The following is a 15998-nucleotide window of genomic DNA, read 5'->3' as shown; positions in this document are numbered from 1 at the left end:
GGCCCCCGTTAATCCCAAATGGGACGAAGAAGAACCTTCACACTTCTCGCAGGGTCCCCCCCATCTCACCTATAAAACTCACCCCTCTTCACATTAACACCATACTCCCCGACCGCCATTCCCAAATCCTCCATCGTCAACACCGTCCGCCCCTGACTGCCACCCTGCCCACCACCACCGTACCCCGGCCTCTGCACGCCGAGATTCGCGCCCTTCTGATCCTTACTGCCGGCCGCGCCACCCGCACCGCCGGCCGCCGCGGGGCCGGCCGCGGGGCCCGCGCCGGGAGCGCCGCCGGCGCCCATCATGCCGAAGCCCGCGGCGCCGCCGAGGCCGCCCATGGGGTTGTTGGAGGTGGTGTTGGAGGAGCGGATGCGCGAGTACTGGTACGCGTCGGCGGCGATGTCGGCGATGAACTTTTGCGTGGCCAGCGCGAGGAGGCGCGCCAGGTGCGGCGGCGTCTGCGGCGGCGGCGGCAGGCCCGCCAGCGTGAGGTAGTAGTTTGTGACGGCGTCGGGGATCTGTGGGGGAGGCGGAAGCGCGGAGCGCGCGACACGTTAGCTGCTGCTATAGCTGTGGTGATGGCAGTGTGGCCGTTGCCGTTGTTGTTGCTGTTGCGCTGTGGAGTGGCTTGTTGCGGAAACTGCTGTGGAGGATGACGAAACGGCTTTGCGCCTTGGGCAATATCTGGGGAGAGGCTTCAAAAGGGGAGGTGGGGGCCGTGGAGGGGACGAAAGTGCGAGGAGGGGAAGCACTTACGATGGGTGCGTAGTCGTCCATCTTGCTCAGGAACTCGCGCAGGCTGGCATCCTTCTTGGTCGGGATGCGTAACTCGCCAGAAGGCGGCGCGCCCGCGATCATGTTGGGATCCTGGCCGGGCGCAAGGCCACCGCTGCCCGAGGCGCCGGGCGCAGACGCGTTGTTCGCGCTGCCGCTGCCGGTATTGTTGTTGTGGCCGTCCATGTCGGTCGCGCCGTCGAGATTCATAGCATCGGCTTGATTGGGATCGGTTGAGGCGATTTCGGCGTTGATGGAGGCGTCCAGCTCCTCCTGCTTGACCTCGGGGTTGGTGTTGGCGGCGCTTGATTCGCCAGGTTGCGCGCCGGAAGCTGGGTGGTCGGAAGACATTGTCGCACAGGCGCGTGATTCGTCGGAGTTCGGAAAGATGGGGTGGGCTATAAGCAAGGGCACCTGACGTGCGTGGGGGTGTTGGCGAGGGTGTCACCGGGCGTGGTGCTGCAGGAATGGTGTGTCGCGAATGTACTGCGGTGGTATCTAATCGCCCAGCTAGCCAGGCCCGTGCACGTTCCCGCTGATTGATTTTCTGGGGGCGCTATTCACCCAATCACAGCTCGAGCACGACGCGGAAATGCTTCCATAGCTTCTCTCGACTGCTTGTTTCTTCGCAGAGTATCATAGTTCGCGGATATGACGAGTTTGTAGGTAGGAGAAAAGCGAAGCATCCTTGCACTGCCAACAAATGCTCGCTCACTCAGCTCAAAGCACCCTGCTACCTTGTTCTCTCATCCAGGGCGTAGGTAGTCACTAATGGTACGAGATGGCCAGTTAATCTATTTATATTTCGGGTATCATACTGTCCTTGTCTTGCAAGCTGCCCGACCGGGTCGTGGTCTTAGACCGTGTCCATACCCATCCAGTGAAAACGGAAATCCATGAGACTTTTCCACCCATTCGTCCCTCCACGGTACGTACTATTAAACCCCACCGCAATGACGTTGCCAACCTCATTCCGGTATCGCTCTACACTAGGAAAGTAATGGAACCATCACACTCTCTAACAACGAAACCGCAACGCCGTCTTCACAACCCTGTTAGCCCCTAGGCGTTACTGGGCCCATCGGTAGTCCGAAGCGAAGGATCAATTGCCGGATGGCTTTGCGGAGCGGGGTAACCCATCTGGGAAAAGCCATCGCCAGCCCCGGGCCACCTTCCGGCCGCCGCCAGCACAGTCGCCGCATCCATCTGCGCACGCTGCTCCCTTATTTTGCTCTCCTGTTCGTCTCTTCGCTGCTTCGCCAGTGCTTCTTGCTTCGCCGCCTGGGCAGGAGCCCTCGTCTTCAAATCACCTGTGACACCTAGTAGGTACACAGGCACTTCGACTCCGCTCTTCAGGAAAAACAGTTTCAAGTTCCTTGCCTTGTCTTTCAGTTGCACCTGGTTGCGTTCCTTGAGGATCTCCGATATGGTTCCCCCAGGACCGTAGAGAGCCAGAATCTGGCTCCAATGAGGGCCCTTAACCCGGTCAAGGCCATCCATGAGAGCGCGCTCTTCGTCGATACTCCAAGGCCGCCGCTGGTTTGCCGCTCCTGGCTTCCGAGAGTTGGGCGGTGCGCGAACAGTCGACGCTGAACGTGCCCGATCGTACAAAACCTGCGTCGGCGCGCTTTGGACTGAGATCGGACTTGGCGGGTTCGGTGCCTTGCTTGTGGGAAAAGATGGCTGGTGTTGCTGAGCGACCTGGGGATATGCTTGGTAGAAGGATACATTGGGTTGTGCATCTGAACTATTGGTCTGTTGTGGCCCATGGAGCGCGGCGTGAGCCATCAGCGCTGCTCTCGTGATCGTCTCATCGTAGTTTCCGCCGACTGCATCCTGCATCTGCTGCGGGTAGTAGCCACCGGGGCTGATACCTTGGGCATTGCTGTACATTGATGATTGAGAACTCTGCCGACTAGTAGCGGAGGCACCGTCCATGTATTTCTGAATGCAACTGTTGACTTCTTTGAGAAGGTCGTTCCAAGCGTGCTTTCTCGGAAGCATGACTCGAGCCTGCACCGTGTCGTCCTCGGCGAGAAGTGATTGTCGGCGCTGGAGAGCGAACTTCACAAATTCCAATTCCGGAGGCAAGAGCTGCTTGATCTCGGGATGCCTCGCAAGCATTTTCTCGGCCAGATTCTCCGGAAACAATCGGCTCATGACCTCGTCGCGTTTCTCTCCCTTCATCAACTCTTTGATGTAAACCTGTGTCTTGAGCTCCACGTAAAATCCACCATGCCAACTCAGGAACCTGCCATTCGGGGGAATGAAGATGTCCAAAAAGTGTTCGTTCAGCTCGTTCAGACTGACTTCCTGCCCACCGAATATGCTGCTGACGAAGGCTGCTAGATTGGCCTTGCGCACGGTGGGAGAGTGTTGCTGGCCATCCAGATGAAGCGCCTCTGCATCTATGAAGGAGTTCCCTTGGCTATACTGTTTGTAGTGATTCTCAAAGAGTTCTTTGAGTGAAGCGTACTCCTGGCCCGCGGGCGTGTCAATCTTATTGATGACGTTCAGCGTATCCTGGAAGGAATGCTGGCCGAGGGTGGCCAGCACTCGGCCCGACAGCTTGTCCAGCGTGGGCAAAGTTTTCACCAGCTCCGGGTTCACGTCTGAGGCCGGTGAGTACGGCTCGCTGTAGATGGGCGACTGTTGCGTGACGAACTGCGTGTCGTAGGAGGGCGCAAAAGGCTGTTGGGCCAAGGGCACGGCAAAGCCGTTGTCGTAGTAACTGCCGGGCATCTGGTTCCAGCCAGCGCCAAAGGGCGCCACGAAGCTCTCGGGACCGGTAGTGGCCGTCGGGGTATAGTTCACGGCGAAGGCGTTGCTCTGGTCGGCAGAGACTTGTTGGTGCAGCGGCAGGCTGCCGGCTTGGGCAGGCTGCGCCGAGTGCGGGCCATTGAGGGCTTGCGGGCCGAGAGGCTGCGGCTTCAGGCGCTTCGAGGGCGTAGCTATGGCTTGAGCAGGGCGCTTGGAGGCGCGGTCGGTAGTAGGGCTGATGGATGAGGGCGCTGGAGCTGGAGGGCCCGAGGCAACGGGCGCGTCGCCTGCTGTGAGCGGGTCAGTAGGCAGAACCCAGCAATCGCACGAGAGCGACGCGCGGGCTTGGAGCCGCAGAGGAAGTGGAAGAAGATGCAGGGTCCATCAACATACAGAGATCCAGCGGTCTGACCATCTTCAAGGGTGTCAAGCCTCGCCTGGCCCTAAGACTAGGTCGCTTGAAGTCAAGAGGTGACGAGGGAGGAGCTTTGATCTCCGCCGGAGGCTCTCCGACGCCGCCCCGCCAACCAATTGCACGCCCCCGTGCCTCGTCAAGCTGGAGAACCGTCGGTGTGCCTCTTCGACCGGCTATCAGGGGCTCTGGTGCGCAGCGCTCGCTATTGTATACAGACGAGTGCAGCAAACTCACCTGGCGCTCGTTCGGGCGCTGGTCGTGCACTCTCAACAGTTCACGGCGCGCCTGCAATGATTGGCGCGGGGAAATTGGGAGGATCCAGCCAGAACATCCCACGGTAGACGTCGTTAATCATGTTCCCCGTCATACCCAGTCATGATTCCCACCATTTGTGGCTCCTCCAGTCGTTGATCAGCTTGATTATGATTTGCTACCTTCCTAAGCCGCTGCTTCCAACTCCACGCATATTTGAAATGCACCCATTTTTCCGTTCTGAACGGGTCTTGGTGTATCGACATCCACATCGCCTCCGCATTCTATCCTGTTGCAAAGGCACAAATACTTCATCTGTCCCTTTACGTGCTGCCAGGGCCGCCGAGAAGAGCGAAACGGCGGACAATGCTGGGACCAATCTCATCGTACTCCGCCTTCGTGTGGCAGTAGCTCCTGAATTCGGGAGTCTGGCCCAACAGACTACCGCCGAACCAGGGACCATGGCGCTGCCTCTTGTGCGTGATGACCTGAACATCCAGGCCACCACTCTTAGCACCACCGCTACGCGCCTCTGACGCCTTGATACGTGCGTCGACCAAGTGCCTAATGTCACGCTGCAGACGGCGACCGAAGTCCTTGTACAGTGTAGAACCTCCAGAGAGGACAATGTTCTTGTAGAGACCACGCCTGACATCAATAGGGCTGGTCTGAATGACGGTGTCGACAATGTTGGGCAGCGGCGTGAGGAAATCGCTGGAGTAGATCTCGGGATTGAAGAAGATCTCAGGCGCGAGGAAGCGCTCGTAGCCAACGTCGACCGACACGCTCTTGCCGTTGGGGTGCTTGACCTCGTACTTGGGGAACCGGTCAGGCTCCCTATCGTAGCGGGAGAATTCCTTGACGATATCGGGGCAAACGTAGCAGAACTCCTCCTTGATCCTTTCCGCCGTCTTCAAGCTGCTGTCAGGCTCGCCTCTGTCACGCAGCAGCTGCTGAACAAAGTACGTAATATCCCTTCCAGCGATGGGAACACTCTTGATGCTGGATCCAATGACATATCCTTCCGCGACAGGAATGACGTGGGTGACACCCTCACCGGAATCGATGACCGTACCCGTCAGCGAGCGGTCCGTAACCTTGGACGAGGTCCAGGAGGCCGCGAGCGCAAGGACCGCCTGCACGGCAATGTACAGACCAGCGCAGTTGAACGACTCGAACATGATCTCGGCCGTCATCTCGCGGTTCTCCGGGGGGTTGAGTGGAGGCTCAGTCAGGAGGAAGTAGTGGTCCTCGGGCTCAACGCGGAGATACTTGAATATCGAATTGGACCAGAAACGTTCCATGTGGTCCTGAGTAGCTGTCAGCGTCGGGAGAGCGAGTTAGAAGCGTCTGTCGGAGCTTACCCAGTTCTCAATCTGTCCGTGACGGATAGGGTAGTGGAGGCCATAGCCTGCTCAGGTTAACCAACGCGCCCTTTCGCACAGCGTATAGCTATTTTGTTGTAGCGTACCAGGACCAGAAGAGGCGGCCAGGGCCTCGTCTCCGATGAAGAAGTCCAAATCCTCCGTACCGCGCTTCCCTGACAAGTGCCCGCCAGGGCCGGCACCACCGGTGAGGAACGAGGGCTTGTTCGCAATAGCCGGGCGGCCAGAGCCGGAACCACCAGCACCTCCTCCGGCAGACTTGGTCGCGATGGCTGTGGGGAAGACGAACGAGGGGGAGTCGTTGCCGGCGAAACCTAGGTGCGGAAAGTCAGCTAGAGGATCGGTAATGAACGGTGCAGATTGATCGCGTACCTAGCTTCGAGTAGCCCGTACCGCTGTGGGTTGGTCAATTGTCAGTTGCGGGGGTCTCAGGCCAGCGGAGGGGATCTCGGCGGTGTCGGGAGCTAGCTCACTTGTCCATGACAACGGCGGGGGTCTGGGTAGCCATGGCGAAGAACGAGGCCGGCGGCTACAGCTCTGATTGAAGGGCAAAGGTTGGTGAAGGTGCAGGCAGGGGAAGATGTCCCGGCGCTGGATGTGGTGGAGGGCTGCCTGGTAGTGGTAGGGCTCGGGGGTGATGTAGGTCGCTAGACGAGGCGGGCGCTCGAAACCCAATGGGGGCTCTCCGCGCCCCGCTGCATCATCGCTCCGCCAGCGCCAAGCTCCCGCCTCCTCCAACGCTGCGTGCCAGACCATGTCGCGTCCTCATTGCCGCGTCTTTACTTGCTCTCCGTGCAGAGAAACCTCTCCATGACCACGGACCCAACGCAGCCGCTACGACGTCTGTGATTTCTGGTTCATCCGCGCAGTGAGGTGCATCGTGCGCTCATCTCTAAGCTCAAGGGGTGGAGATCACGGTGGACTGAATGCATGCGATCCGTTGCGCGCCCATTTTCTTCTCGACAGCGCGCAGTATTCTGTGCAGTTTCCGGTAGCCACAGACTTGATGGAGTCATGAGGGCTGTTAGGGCATGCGGGCTGCAGTCTCCACGCGCTCTTGCCGGCCTCGCTATGGAAGGCGTCAACCTCGTGCCGCTCGCAACAGCGTCCTCTACTGTCGCCCTCTGACTCTGCTCCGTTTTCTCAACGCCACCCTCCCGCTCTTCTTTTCCTTTCTCCTACCAGTCACGACCCCGTTGCACTCGCTTGTCAATCGTCGCGACCGAGGCGGACGAGAGCGTGACAGCCCGATCGAGGTCGCCATTTTTTCTGGGTCATCCTCGTCTTCCATCTTTATCACCGCCAGCAAGCCCGAGCTGCCGCCCATCCAACGCCATTAGGCCACCGCGCTGCTCACGCGTCTCCCCATCCAGCACGTTTATCGCTCGCAGAAAAGCGAAGACTCATTGCACGTGCCAAGGTTCTGCCACCACGACGAAGACAAGTTGCACACTTGTAGGGTACCTCTGACCGGTTCAAGCGCCATTTGAAGCAGGTCGTCAAGCTGAGTCGTCCATCGCGCCGGGGCTTGAGGCTGCTACGCTTTCGGCGCCGCCTCTCGTCCTTGAAAGAGATCAAGCCCACGGAAATTCCCGCGAGGCAGTTGGACCCAGCTTCACACAACACAATGTCACGATATGGGGGAAGAGGTCGCCGGGGTGGCGACATTTGCGCAATCTTTGTGCATGCTGGAGCAGGCTACCACAGCGTACAGAACGAAACCTTGCATCTGCAAGCCTGTAACGAGTAAGTCAAACACTCCCTAGTGAGCATCGTGCGGTTTTCATTCGAGCTATTCAAGACTAAACCAAAGAATCGTAGTGCTGCAAAGGCCGCCATGGCATTGCTTCGAAATGGAGGCACCGCTGTAGACGCTGTAGAAATTGCGATCAAGATACTCGAGGACCGCGAAATCACTAACGCTGGGTATGGGAGCAACCTCTCCATGGATGGAGTGGTTGAGTGCGATGCTATCGTCGTCGATCATCTAGGACGCAGCGGCGCGGTTGGTGCTGTTGCTCGTAAGTGCCCATTGGCCCCATCGCCCGAAAACAGCCTGACATCATGACAGAAATCAAGAACCCCATATCCCTGGCGCGTGTCTTACTTGATCACACCACCAAGTCGTTGCTGCTGAAGCGTGTCCCTCCAAACCTTCTTGTTGCTCAAGGCGCTACCGATTATGCTTTCAGCCAAGGTATCCCGGTCCTTCCTCACGATGCACTGGTCTCTCCGGCAGCCCGAGAACGTTGGGTCAGATGGAAGTCCGATTTGGCATATGCGGAACGGAAGGCATTACAGATCGTGGCGCCTCCCATAACTCAGCCTGAATACATCCCTGAGACGGTAGACCCACTAGCAGAGGAAAGAGAGCGCAAGCGGCTGCGCTCAAGGCATACCCAGGCAATGCTCCGGGGTGTGCCTGCTTCGACAACGAGGACCGATTCTCCAAAGCCTGTGCCCACCCTCACCACCTCCTCGCCGAACTCCAACATCACATCAGAATCCTCTGAAACCTGCATGACCGCACCAGATCCATCATCTGTGACACTTGTTGAAGGTGGACCTAAAAGAACCGCATTCAAAGAAGCCATTCACAATCCCCTGATAAACAGTACTCAGACTGTGCCAACAATGTCATCTCTTTCAGACACCGATGATATCCCCAGGATTTCGACGCCGGATGTCGACATGAGCGACGCCAATGATCACGCAGATATCCAGATGGGAGAAGACCACAAGCGAAAGTCTGAAGCATGCCATGATGGATCGGGGGACGAGTCGGATATTTCGTCTCCGTCACTCGAACTTCCGTCCCTAACTCCTAGCCCTCCGCCGCAGGAGGCTGTCGAACAGCCTCTTCCAGAGTCACCTGTACATGAAACGAGGCGTACTCTCCAACGCACCTCTACTGAGCTTCGCCACGTTGTTGAGCATGCTCCTTTGCCGCCTCCACAGGTGCCTCGACGCGTCTCTAGTCAGGACAATGCCGCTGAGCAGGGGCAAAAGCAAACTTCTGACCGAGGAAGACACCAGGATCATATTACTGACACCGTCGGCGCCATTGCGGTAGACTGTTACGGCAATATTGCTTGCGGAGCCTCCTCCGGTGGCATCGGAATGAAGTACCAAGGAAGGGTCGGTCCTGCAGCACTTGTTGGCGTCGGAGCTGCGGTGGTACCATGCTATCCCGAGGACAAGGACAAGGTAACGGTCGCCACTGTTACCAGCGGTACGGGTGAGCACATGGCAACTACAATGGCCGCAACAGTCGGAGCCGAGAGACTCTACCACAGCCTGATGAAGGACAAAGAGAATAAGCTACAACCCGTGTCTGAGGAGGAGGCAGTGAGGGCCATGGTTGAGAAGGAGTTCATGGGTAAAAACAAGCCCAGTCTTAACCATGCTCCTGTCGCGCTAACTTTCTCTTCAGGTCACCCAAGCGTCAAAAGCAGTCATTCAGCCGGTGCGATCGGAGCCATGAGCGTCAAAAAGACCCGTGATGGTGTCTACTTTTACTTTGCTCACAATACCGACTCCTTCGTAAGTTTGGACCGTCCATGTTCTTACGCTAAGAACGTCATGGACTAACATGAGATTAAGGCTCTAGCATCCATGCATTCCGACGAGGACAGACCCACTTGCACCATGTCTCGCAGCATTGGCCCCGGCATCATCGCACAAGGTGGTCGCTGCTTGCGTTACAAGCGCAAGCGGTAGGTTCTGCCCTCGTTGGCCGGCTTTCCTATGATTCTTTCCAACTGGCGTTTCTGTTTTTGAGAAGCGGAACCTAGATGAACCTACTTCTACATGAGTTACGACACTATGACCTGGCTACATGGCGATTGGTTTGTGGACTCTTCCGTAGACCCTAATTAGCGACAGGAGTTTTCTTACTACCCCTTATTCTATCTATCGATTACATCACAATCATAGCTCTTCTCCGTCCAATCTTCTCTTGCTGTGAGCTGAAAATGGTTGCCGAGACAGGCTTCAGCACATCCATATGTTTGATCGCTTAGAATTGACTCCCGTCAGGACTGTATGTAAGGGGCTCATGGGCCTCCTCTTGCGCATTAAATTTACGCTGCTGTTTCTGTCCCATTGATCCATGGCGATACAATTGGCCTCTGATGATCACGTGGGACAAGTGGCATGTGTATGACACGCGGACGAATAGGCTATGGGGTGTACCTAATATAATATCAATCCTAACGCCATGCTTCTACATTCTCTGAGAGATATGTGTGTTTAGCCGACTAAGCTTAAGACATACAACATGGACGACTTTGGTCATCAGGGAACTCGTAGACACTTTGTGTGCTTTCCTGGTCATTGTACGTGCTATGTACTTAGCTCGCAGTCACCCCTCCGGTGTCGAGCAATGATTAGTATATGATGTTGATGGAGATAATCATGACCTCCGACGATGGAGCTGTGTAGCATGGTGGAACAATGGTAAGGCTCGTCATCATAGCGCTCTTATTCCAGTAGAGTCGATTCGCTGTTAGAAGCGAAAGGGCCGAGACGCACAGAAGTGGAATCAGTGTTTGGTCTTTGTTGAAAACGCAGTGTTTTGACTTGGATAAGATGAAGTGGCGGCTAACAAATATGGTCCTTGCAAGGAAAAGAGTCTGCTTTATACACCTACAGCGCTCCGCTTCCCACATGATGTCGACCGTGAATCAGCACCTCAGCTAGCAGGCAAGAAACCAATGGGGAAATAGCTACGAAATGTTGTGTGCACCGTATCGTTAGGCGCTGGCTTGCATGCCTTAGTATAAAGGCAGCCTTCATAGATAGTCTTACCTTCACATCTTTTAGAGAGCAAGCGTTCTGCGGCAGCCCGAATGACAGTCCAAGAGAGGGCATCACTTTGGTGTCGCCTCTCTCTGCTTCTGTCCTCGACATGAACCAACCCCAAGTCTTTCCATGTGCATTCAATGGCGCTGGGCATTTATGGTGATTGATAATTGCAGGGGTGCTTTTTTTTTGTTCTGGAGAGGAGTAAGGAATCATGATATCATCAAAAATCTTCGCGGACACTGACTATTCTGTGGGTCATCTCCGCTCCAGATCGGCTGGGAACCAAAGGAGTAGGTAGCTAAACCAGGTACCGGAGAATCAACAAGATTTGTAGTCGTAGTGATCTGGAGATTCTAGTGTACGCTCTGCCACAGCGAAATCACTGATAGGAACCTGGCCTTCAGATGGAAAGGCGCCCGCTCGTATAGTAGTACAGAAAATATACATGTCAATATATCCACAGCCATTCGTGACACTCTTTCCCGCACATGTCAGTGATATCTCTTTTTTTTTTTCTTGGTTTCCAGGATATACACACCCAACCGGTTATTTCCGATCGATCTCCCCGCTCTTTTGGATAATGCAGCGGCCGCCAATATGCATCACCCTCATGATTCCTTTCCTTATACTCGCCATTCAGCTCCCTATGCCTTCTCATTCATTCCTCTCCAGCTGCTCACCTCTAGCGTCTCTGCCCGCCCTTCTAAACCCCCCCAAAAAAAAGATGGAAGATATATACGAATCTCTTAGTGCACGCTTCCGCCATAGTACACCTTCCGCACGTCAACGAGCTTCCTGCCGCGAGCGCGGGCGATGTCCTCGGGCAGCTTCTGGCCGAGCAGGGCCTCCCAAGTGGCCTTGACCGTGTTCATCTTGTTGCGGGAGCGGGTGACGCGGGCAGCCAGATCGTGGATGCCGGCGGCGCGGGCCATTTCGAAGATCAGATGCTGGCAGCGGAGACCGAAGCCTGTTGGATCGGACCAAAGTCAGTTACATACTGCCGACATGGGGATCGTGGCGGGAGGGGGAATAAAATTCAGGCTTGTTTCTCTTACCTGGCGGCCTGGCGCTGAGCTTGAGGTTGACGGCGCCGACCTTGCCCTCGACCTCGCCGTAGATGGTGCGGTTCTCGTAGCGCACGACGGGCTTCATGTTGCGGATGGCGTTCATGACGGACTGGCGGCGGCCGTCTTCGGGCTCGGTGCTCTTGCCCTCGCCGACGCCGAGCATGCCGTTGCCGTCGCCGGCGATGGTGAGGTAGTACATGGACGCGACCTTGCCGAGGCGCGTCTGGTTGACGACGCGGCGCATGACAAGGTTCTTGACGCGCAGGAAGCGGATGTCGGCCTTGGTCAGGCCCGTCTGCTGTGTCAGGCGCAGCGTGTTGGCTTCCTCGTCACCCTCGCCGGCGCCGCCGGCAGCACCGCCGACGGACTTGGGGGCCAGGCCGTCGATTTTGGGCATCTCGGGGGCCAGCACGGAGAAGTTCTCGTTCTCGATCATGCGGTAGCCCTCCTCGCTGTTGGCGTGGATGAAGGTGCGCGGGTTGTCCAGGAACTGTAGGAAGCGCACGCGGCCGCGGTCCTCCTCGTCCTTCTCGGCCTTGGAGCCGGGTTGCAGGCCCAGGGCCTCGAGGCGCTCGCCCTCCTCGACGTAGAACATGGCCAGCATCTGGGCCATCTCGTCCTCGGTGCGCGGCCGCACGCCGTAGTCGGCATAGGGGTCGAGCTCGGTGCGCGGCTTCTTGTCCAGCACGGGCTGCAGCCGGCGCAGGTCGTCGTTGTACTGCAGCGCCATCGGGTCTGCCTCGCGGTGGTTGTTGACGTCGGTGTGCCAGCCCTCGACCAGCAGGTCGCGCGAGTCCAGCGCCTGCTCGCCCGCCTCGATGGCCGCCAGCTGCTCCGGCGAGTACTTGGCCGCCAGCACCTTCTTGTCCTCCTCGCTAAACGACGGGAACGTCTTCTGTGCGACATCCTGCAGCTGCTTCATGTGCTCGACTTTGATGGACGGGTAGTGCGGCTTTCGCCGCTTGCTGTGCGCGGGCGAGGCGTGAAATTGGCGGCGCAGGAAGGTGCTGCTATCGGCGGAGGCGGAGGCGGCGGCATTGGTGGCTGTCGTTGCGGACCTGGTGGCCGCGGATGCTCGTGCGAAGAGACATCTTGCGGGGCGGGCGACGGTGCTCATGGCGGGAGCAGGAGGTCAATGCCCGGGGAGAAAGCGATTGAGGCGGGCCGGGAGCCGTCGGGGGCGGGGGGCGGGCGATGGGCGGTGGTGTTGAGGGACGGGAGCGGTGGCAGTAGGCTTCGGCTCAGAGCTCACGCGCATCCATCGGCGCTCGGGCGGAATTCTTTTCTGGTGGTCGAGAAATTAAGCTTTTATGGAGCCGCAAATCCGCCCGCGTCACCCGCCCAATCGCAGCCCGCCGTTTTCCTCTGACTGAACTTCATCCGCACTTTTTTCCCCGACACTCCCCAAACGCCAGCACGTGGATGATCGCCTTCGCCGGACGCACAGTTCTGCAGACCCTGAACAGAGCCGGCTGCGCCTTTGTACGCCGCCGCCCGTACAGCATGGCCTCTTCAGCGGACAAGGTCGCTCCCGTCGAGACCAACGGCCACAAGAGGGCTTGGGAGGGCGCCCGCAACTACCGTTTCAAGAAGCAGAAGCAAGAGAAGGAGTCGGTGCTGAAGACCGAGGGCACCCATGAGGAGGTTCTGTTGAAAGATGTCGAGGCCCTGCTGAGAAAACACTCCATCAATGACGCGAGTGGAGAAGCGAACCCTGGCCAGCAGCCCTCCCTCCCGGATCCTTTCACCGAGATCGAGCTCACAGTGCAAGAAATCTCGTCGACCGGTGATGGACTTGCGCTGGCTCCCAACTCGAACCAAGTCTTCGTCGTTCCCTTTACATCTCCCGGCGATAAGGTCAGGGCCAAGGTCATAAAGCACTTCACAAAGCAAGGCTATACCTTGACAGACTTTGTCCAAGTCATCAGCCCTGGACACATCAGAGATGACTCGCTCGTGAAGTGCAAGTACTTTGCCTCCTGCTCCGGCTGTCAGTTCCAGATGCTGCCCTATGAGGCACAACTGGTACACAAGAGGACCATCGTTGAGAAAGCCTACAAGAACTTCTCCGACCTGGCACCGGAGCTTATACCACAGGTTGCCGACACTATCGGCTCCCCACTGCAATACGGCTACCGCACCAAGTTGACGCCACATTTCGATGGTCCCCCCGGCAAGAAGAGGAGCGATGGCCGCAAAGGCATCCGGAGAACCTTCGCCGAAGTCCCGCCCATCGGATACATGAAGAAAGGCACCCGCCACACCATCGACATCGAGGACTGCCCCATCGGCACCGACGCCGTGCGCATGGGCATGCAGAGCGAGCGGAAGCGCGTGGCCGCCGAACTGGACAAATACACCAAAGGCGCCACCATCCTCCTCCGCGAGAGCACCAAACGCATACCCAAAGACCCAGCCGCGCCACCCCCCGCGCCACGCCCCGACGCCGTCCTCGAGGACCGCGGCGCGCACTACCACGAAAAAACATGCGTGACCGACCAAAAAGGCCGCTCGACCGAATACATCGACGACTTCCAGTTCGAGAACCCCGCCGGCGCCTTCTTCCAGAACAACAACAGCATCCTCCCCACCTTCACGCAGTACATCCGCGACCACATCCTGCCCCCGGCGAGCACCGACACCGACACCGACCCCGGCAGCCGCCGCCCGCCGATCAAGCACCTCATCGACGCCTACTCGGGCTCGGGCCTCTTCACCATCACCCTCTCCCAGATGTTCGCAAAGTCGCTCGGCATCGACATCGCCGCCTCGTCCATCGCCTCGGCCTCGACCAACGCCGCGCTCAACGGCCTCGCCGCCGACCACGCCGCCTTCATCGCCGCCGACGCCGCGAACCTCTTCGCTTCCATCACGTTTCCCGCCCGCGAGACCGCCGTCGTCATCGACCCGCCGCGGAAGGGGTGCGACGACTTGTTCTTGCGCCAGCTGCTGCGGTACAGTCCCGAACGGGTCGTGTATGTCAGTTGCAACGTGCACACGCAGGCGAGGGATGTGGGCGTGTTGGTGAATGGGATGGAAGGCGTGGATGGAGGGTTTGGGGTCGGCGGCGGCGTGTATGAGATTGAGAGTCTGGTGGGGTTTGACTTTTTCCCGCAGACGGGGCATGTGGAGGGGGTGGCGGTGTTGCGGAGGAGGAAGGAAGGGGAGGGCGGGAAGGAGAAGGAGAAGGAGAAGGAGAAGATGGTGGAGGTGGAGAGGGAGCTTGATTAGATGGTTGGTTGGGGTGCTATGAGGTGGTGGGGCGTGGGGCGTGGGCTTTGTGCATCAGCAGACGGATTAAAACGGATATATAGGCGTTCATGGGCGAAGTCTGAACCCTTTTTCCCATACTAAATGGGTCTTTCCACGTTCCGCAGAACTTTATGTTGGAACTCTCATCTTGTTCACCTCCGGGCTGTTTATCGTGGTGGAGCAAGTTTCTGCGACCCGGTGAAAGAGACGCCCAGTCAAAAGTGCTTTGAAGCCCATCGTAAAGGTGTTCATAGACGAATGCAGATCATTCAGATGCTCTAGCTCATTCGCCAGTTGTCCCCCAACACGCTTACTTTTGCATTCCTCGTTCGCTAGGGTTCCCCGTGCGTCTTGTTTGCTACTTTGTTCTTTGGTCAACGTGACCGCGCTTGTCCTACGGAACTGGGAACGCGGACGTCAACTGCCGCTTACCGTGTGGCCTGGTGACGTCCATGCATGTGCCGTGATGGGCCAGGACCTCGGAGTTTTAGCTTAAAATCAGATCTTCGGGGACGTCTTCCATGAGAACCAGCTTCAGCGGGCTGCCTGTGGCACCTCACGGAGGACATCTTGTGACTGTTCCTGCCGTATGATGGCAGGACAATTGCATTCGACGCGTGCATGTCACTTCTATATTTGTTCGTCCTAGACCGGCGTATACAGTGGCGCAAGTCTCTGCAGCTTGGAGTGCTGGTCTTTTGGTTTGGTGAAGTGCGAGATCTGGTGACACTGGTAGTGAGCAGCACATGGTCATGTTGATGAGTACTCTCGTGAAGGCAGTGTTGCTGCTGCTCATCATCCTGTCTGTTCATTCAATGGACAAGAACCGCAGCAGGGCTCGGCGATAGAGACAGGCACACCGAAGGTTGCGTCCAATGTCCATTGACCTTAGTCATAAGTCAACTCATCCACGTGCATTCGACGGCCCAGAAAAGCAAAGCATGGATTGAAATAGTTCTTTCTTTGCAGTTGCCTTCTGGTTTTTATAGGGCAGAAGCCTGGAGGCTACATGATCAATGGTTGAAGAAACAACACGCCTGACAAGCTCGCCGTGCTGAAGTGATCAGCCAGCGGCAGTTGATTAGTTGTCAGCTGCAGGCGTACACTCAAAGATGCCCCCTAGCGCGTCATAAAACATAGCAGTACTATCTTATCTGACGCTCTAAGCTAATTCGATATCACGGTCGCATCGTTGGCAGTCGCGAGGCCAACTGCACGAATTTAATCACTTGTTCTGCGAGTGAGGAGGTTCATCAGGGCGCGCTTGGGAGATCTGATCAGTGT

At 57.4% G+C, this 15998-nt stretch overlaps 6 protein-coding genes across 6 annotated transcripts; 2 read left to right on the top strand and 4 right to left on the bottom strand.

Annotated features, from left to right (window-relative positions):
* Window positions 1-65: 65 nt before the first annotated feature.
* BKCO1_6000236 (transcription initiation factor tfiid subunit 10) lies at window positions 66-1128 on the bottom strand (the record flags this gene model as incomplete). Its single annotated transcript, XM_020277890.1, has 2 exons — window positions 66-521; window positions 760-1128. 2 exons carry the CDS (start codon window positions 1126-1128, stop codon window positions 66-68), a joined length of 825 nt encoding a protein of 274 aa, XP_020133841.1.
* A 711-nt stretch (window positions 1129-1839) lies between these two features.
* BKCO1_6000235 (myb dna binding protein) lies at window positions 1840-3952 on the bottom strand (the record flags this gene model as incomplete). The annotated part of the gene is made up of 2 exons (XM_020277889.1): window positions 1840-3827; window positions 3931-3952. The coding sequence occupies 2 exons, from the start codon at window positions 3950-3952 to the stop codon at window positions 1840-1842; spliced, it is 2010 nt and encodes a 669-aa protein (XP_020133843.1).
* A 575-nt stretch (window positions 3953-4527) lies between these two features.
* BKCO1_6000234 (arp2 3 complex subunit) lies at window positions 4528-6097 on the bottom strand (the record flags this gene model as incomplete). Its single annotated transcript, XM_020277888.1, has 5 exons — window positions 4528-5514; window positions 5569-5615; window positions 5676-5903; window positions 5962-5984; window positions 6063-6097. The coding sequence occupies 5 exons, from the start codon at window positions 6095-6097 to the stop codon at window positions 4528-4530; spliced, it is 1320 nt and encodes a 439-aa protein (XP_020133842.1).
* Window positions 6098-7216: 1119 nt separating this feature from the next.
* Window positions 7217-9309, top strand: BKCO1_6000233 (n-terminal nucleophile aminohydrolase; the record flags this gene model as incomplete). Its single annotated transcript, XM_020277887.1, has 5 exons — window positions 7217-7335; window positions 7411-7610; window positions 7661-8968; window positions 9023-9132; window positions 9193-9309. 5 exons carry the CDS (start codon window positions 7217-7219, stop codon window positions 9307-9309), a joined length of 1854 nt encoding a protein of 617 aa, XP_020133838.1.
* Window positions 9310-11141: 1832 nt separating this feature from the next.
* Window positions 11142-12579, bottom strand: BKCO1_6000232 (mitochondrial 37s ribosomal protein mrps5; the record flags this gene model as incomplete). Its single annotated transcript, XM_020277886.1, has 2 exons — window positions 11142-11362; window positions 11451-12579. The coding sequence occupies 2 exons, from the start codon at window positions 12577-12579 to the stop codon at window positions 11142-11144; spliced, it is 1350 nt and encodes a 449-aa protein (XP_020133837.1).
* A 386-nt stretch (window positions 12580-12965) lies between these two features.
* Window positions 12966-14693, top strand: BKCO1_6000231 (trna methyltransferase; the record flags this gene model as incomplete). The annotated part of the gene is made up of 1 exon (XM_020277885.1): window positions 12966-14693. One exon carries the CDS (start codon window positions 12966-12968, stop codon window positions 14691-14693), a length of 1728 nt encoding a protein of 575 aa, XP_020133840.1.
* Between the last annotated feature and the right edge of the window lie 1305 nt (window positions 14694-15998).

The sequence above is a fragment of the Diplodia corticola genome, assembly GCF_001883845.1.
Source record: "Diplodia corticola strain CBS 112549 chromosome Unknown scaffold6, whole genome shotgun sequence".
Classification (NCBI taxonomy): domain Eukaryota; kingdom Fungi; phylum Ascomycota; class Dothideomycetes; order Botryosphaeriales; family Botryosphaeriaceae; genus Diplodia; species Diplodia corticola.
Note: the sequence above shows the minus strand (reverse complement) of the source record. Positions and strands in the feature narration are given on the sequence as shown.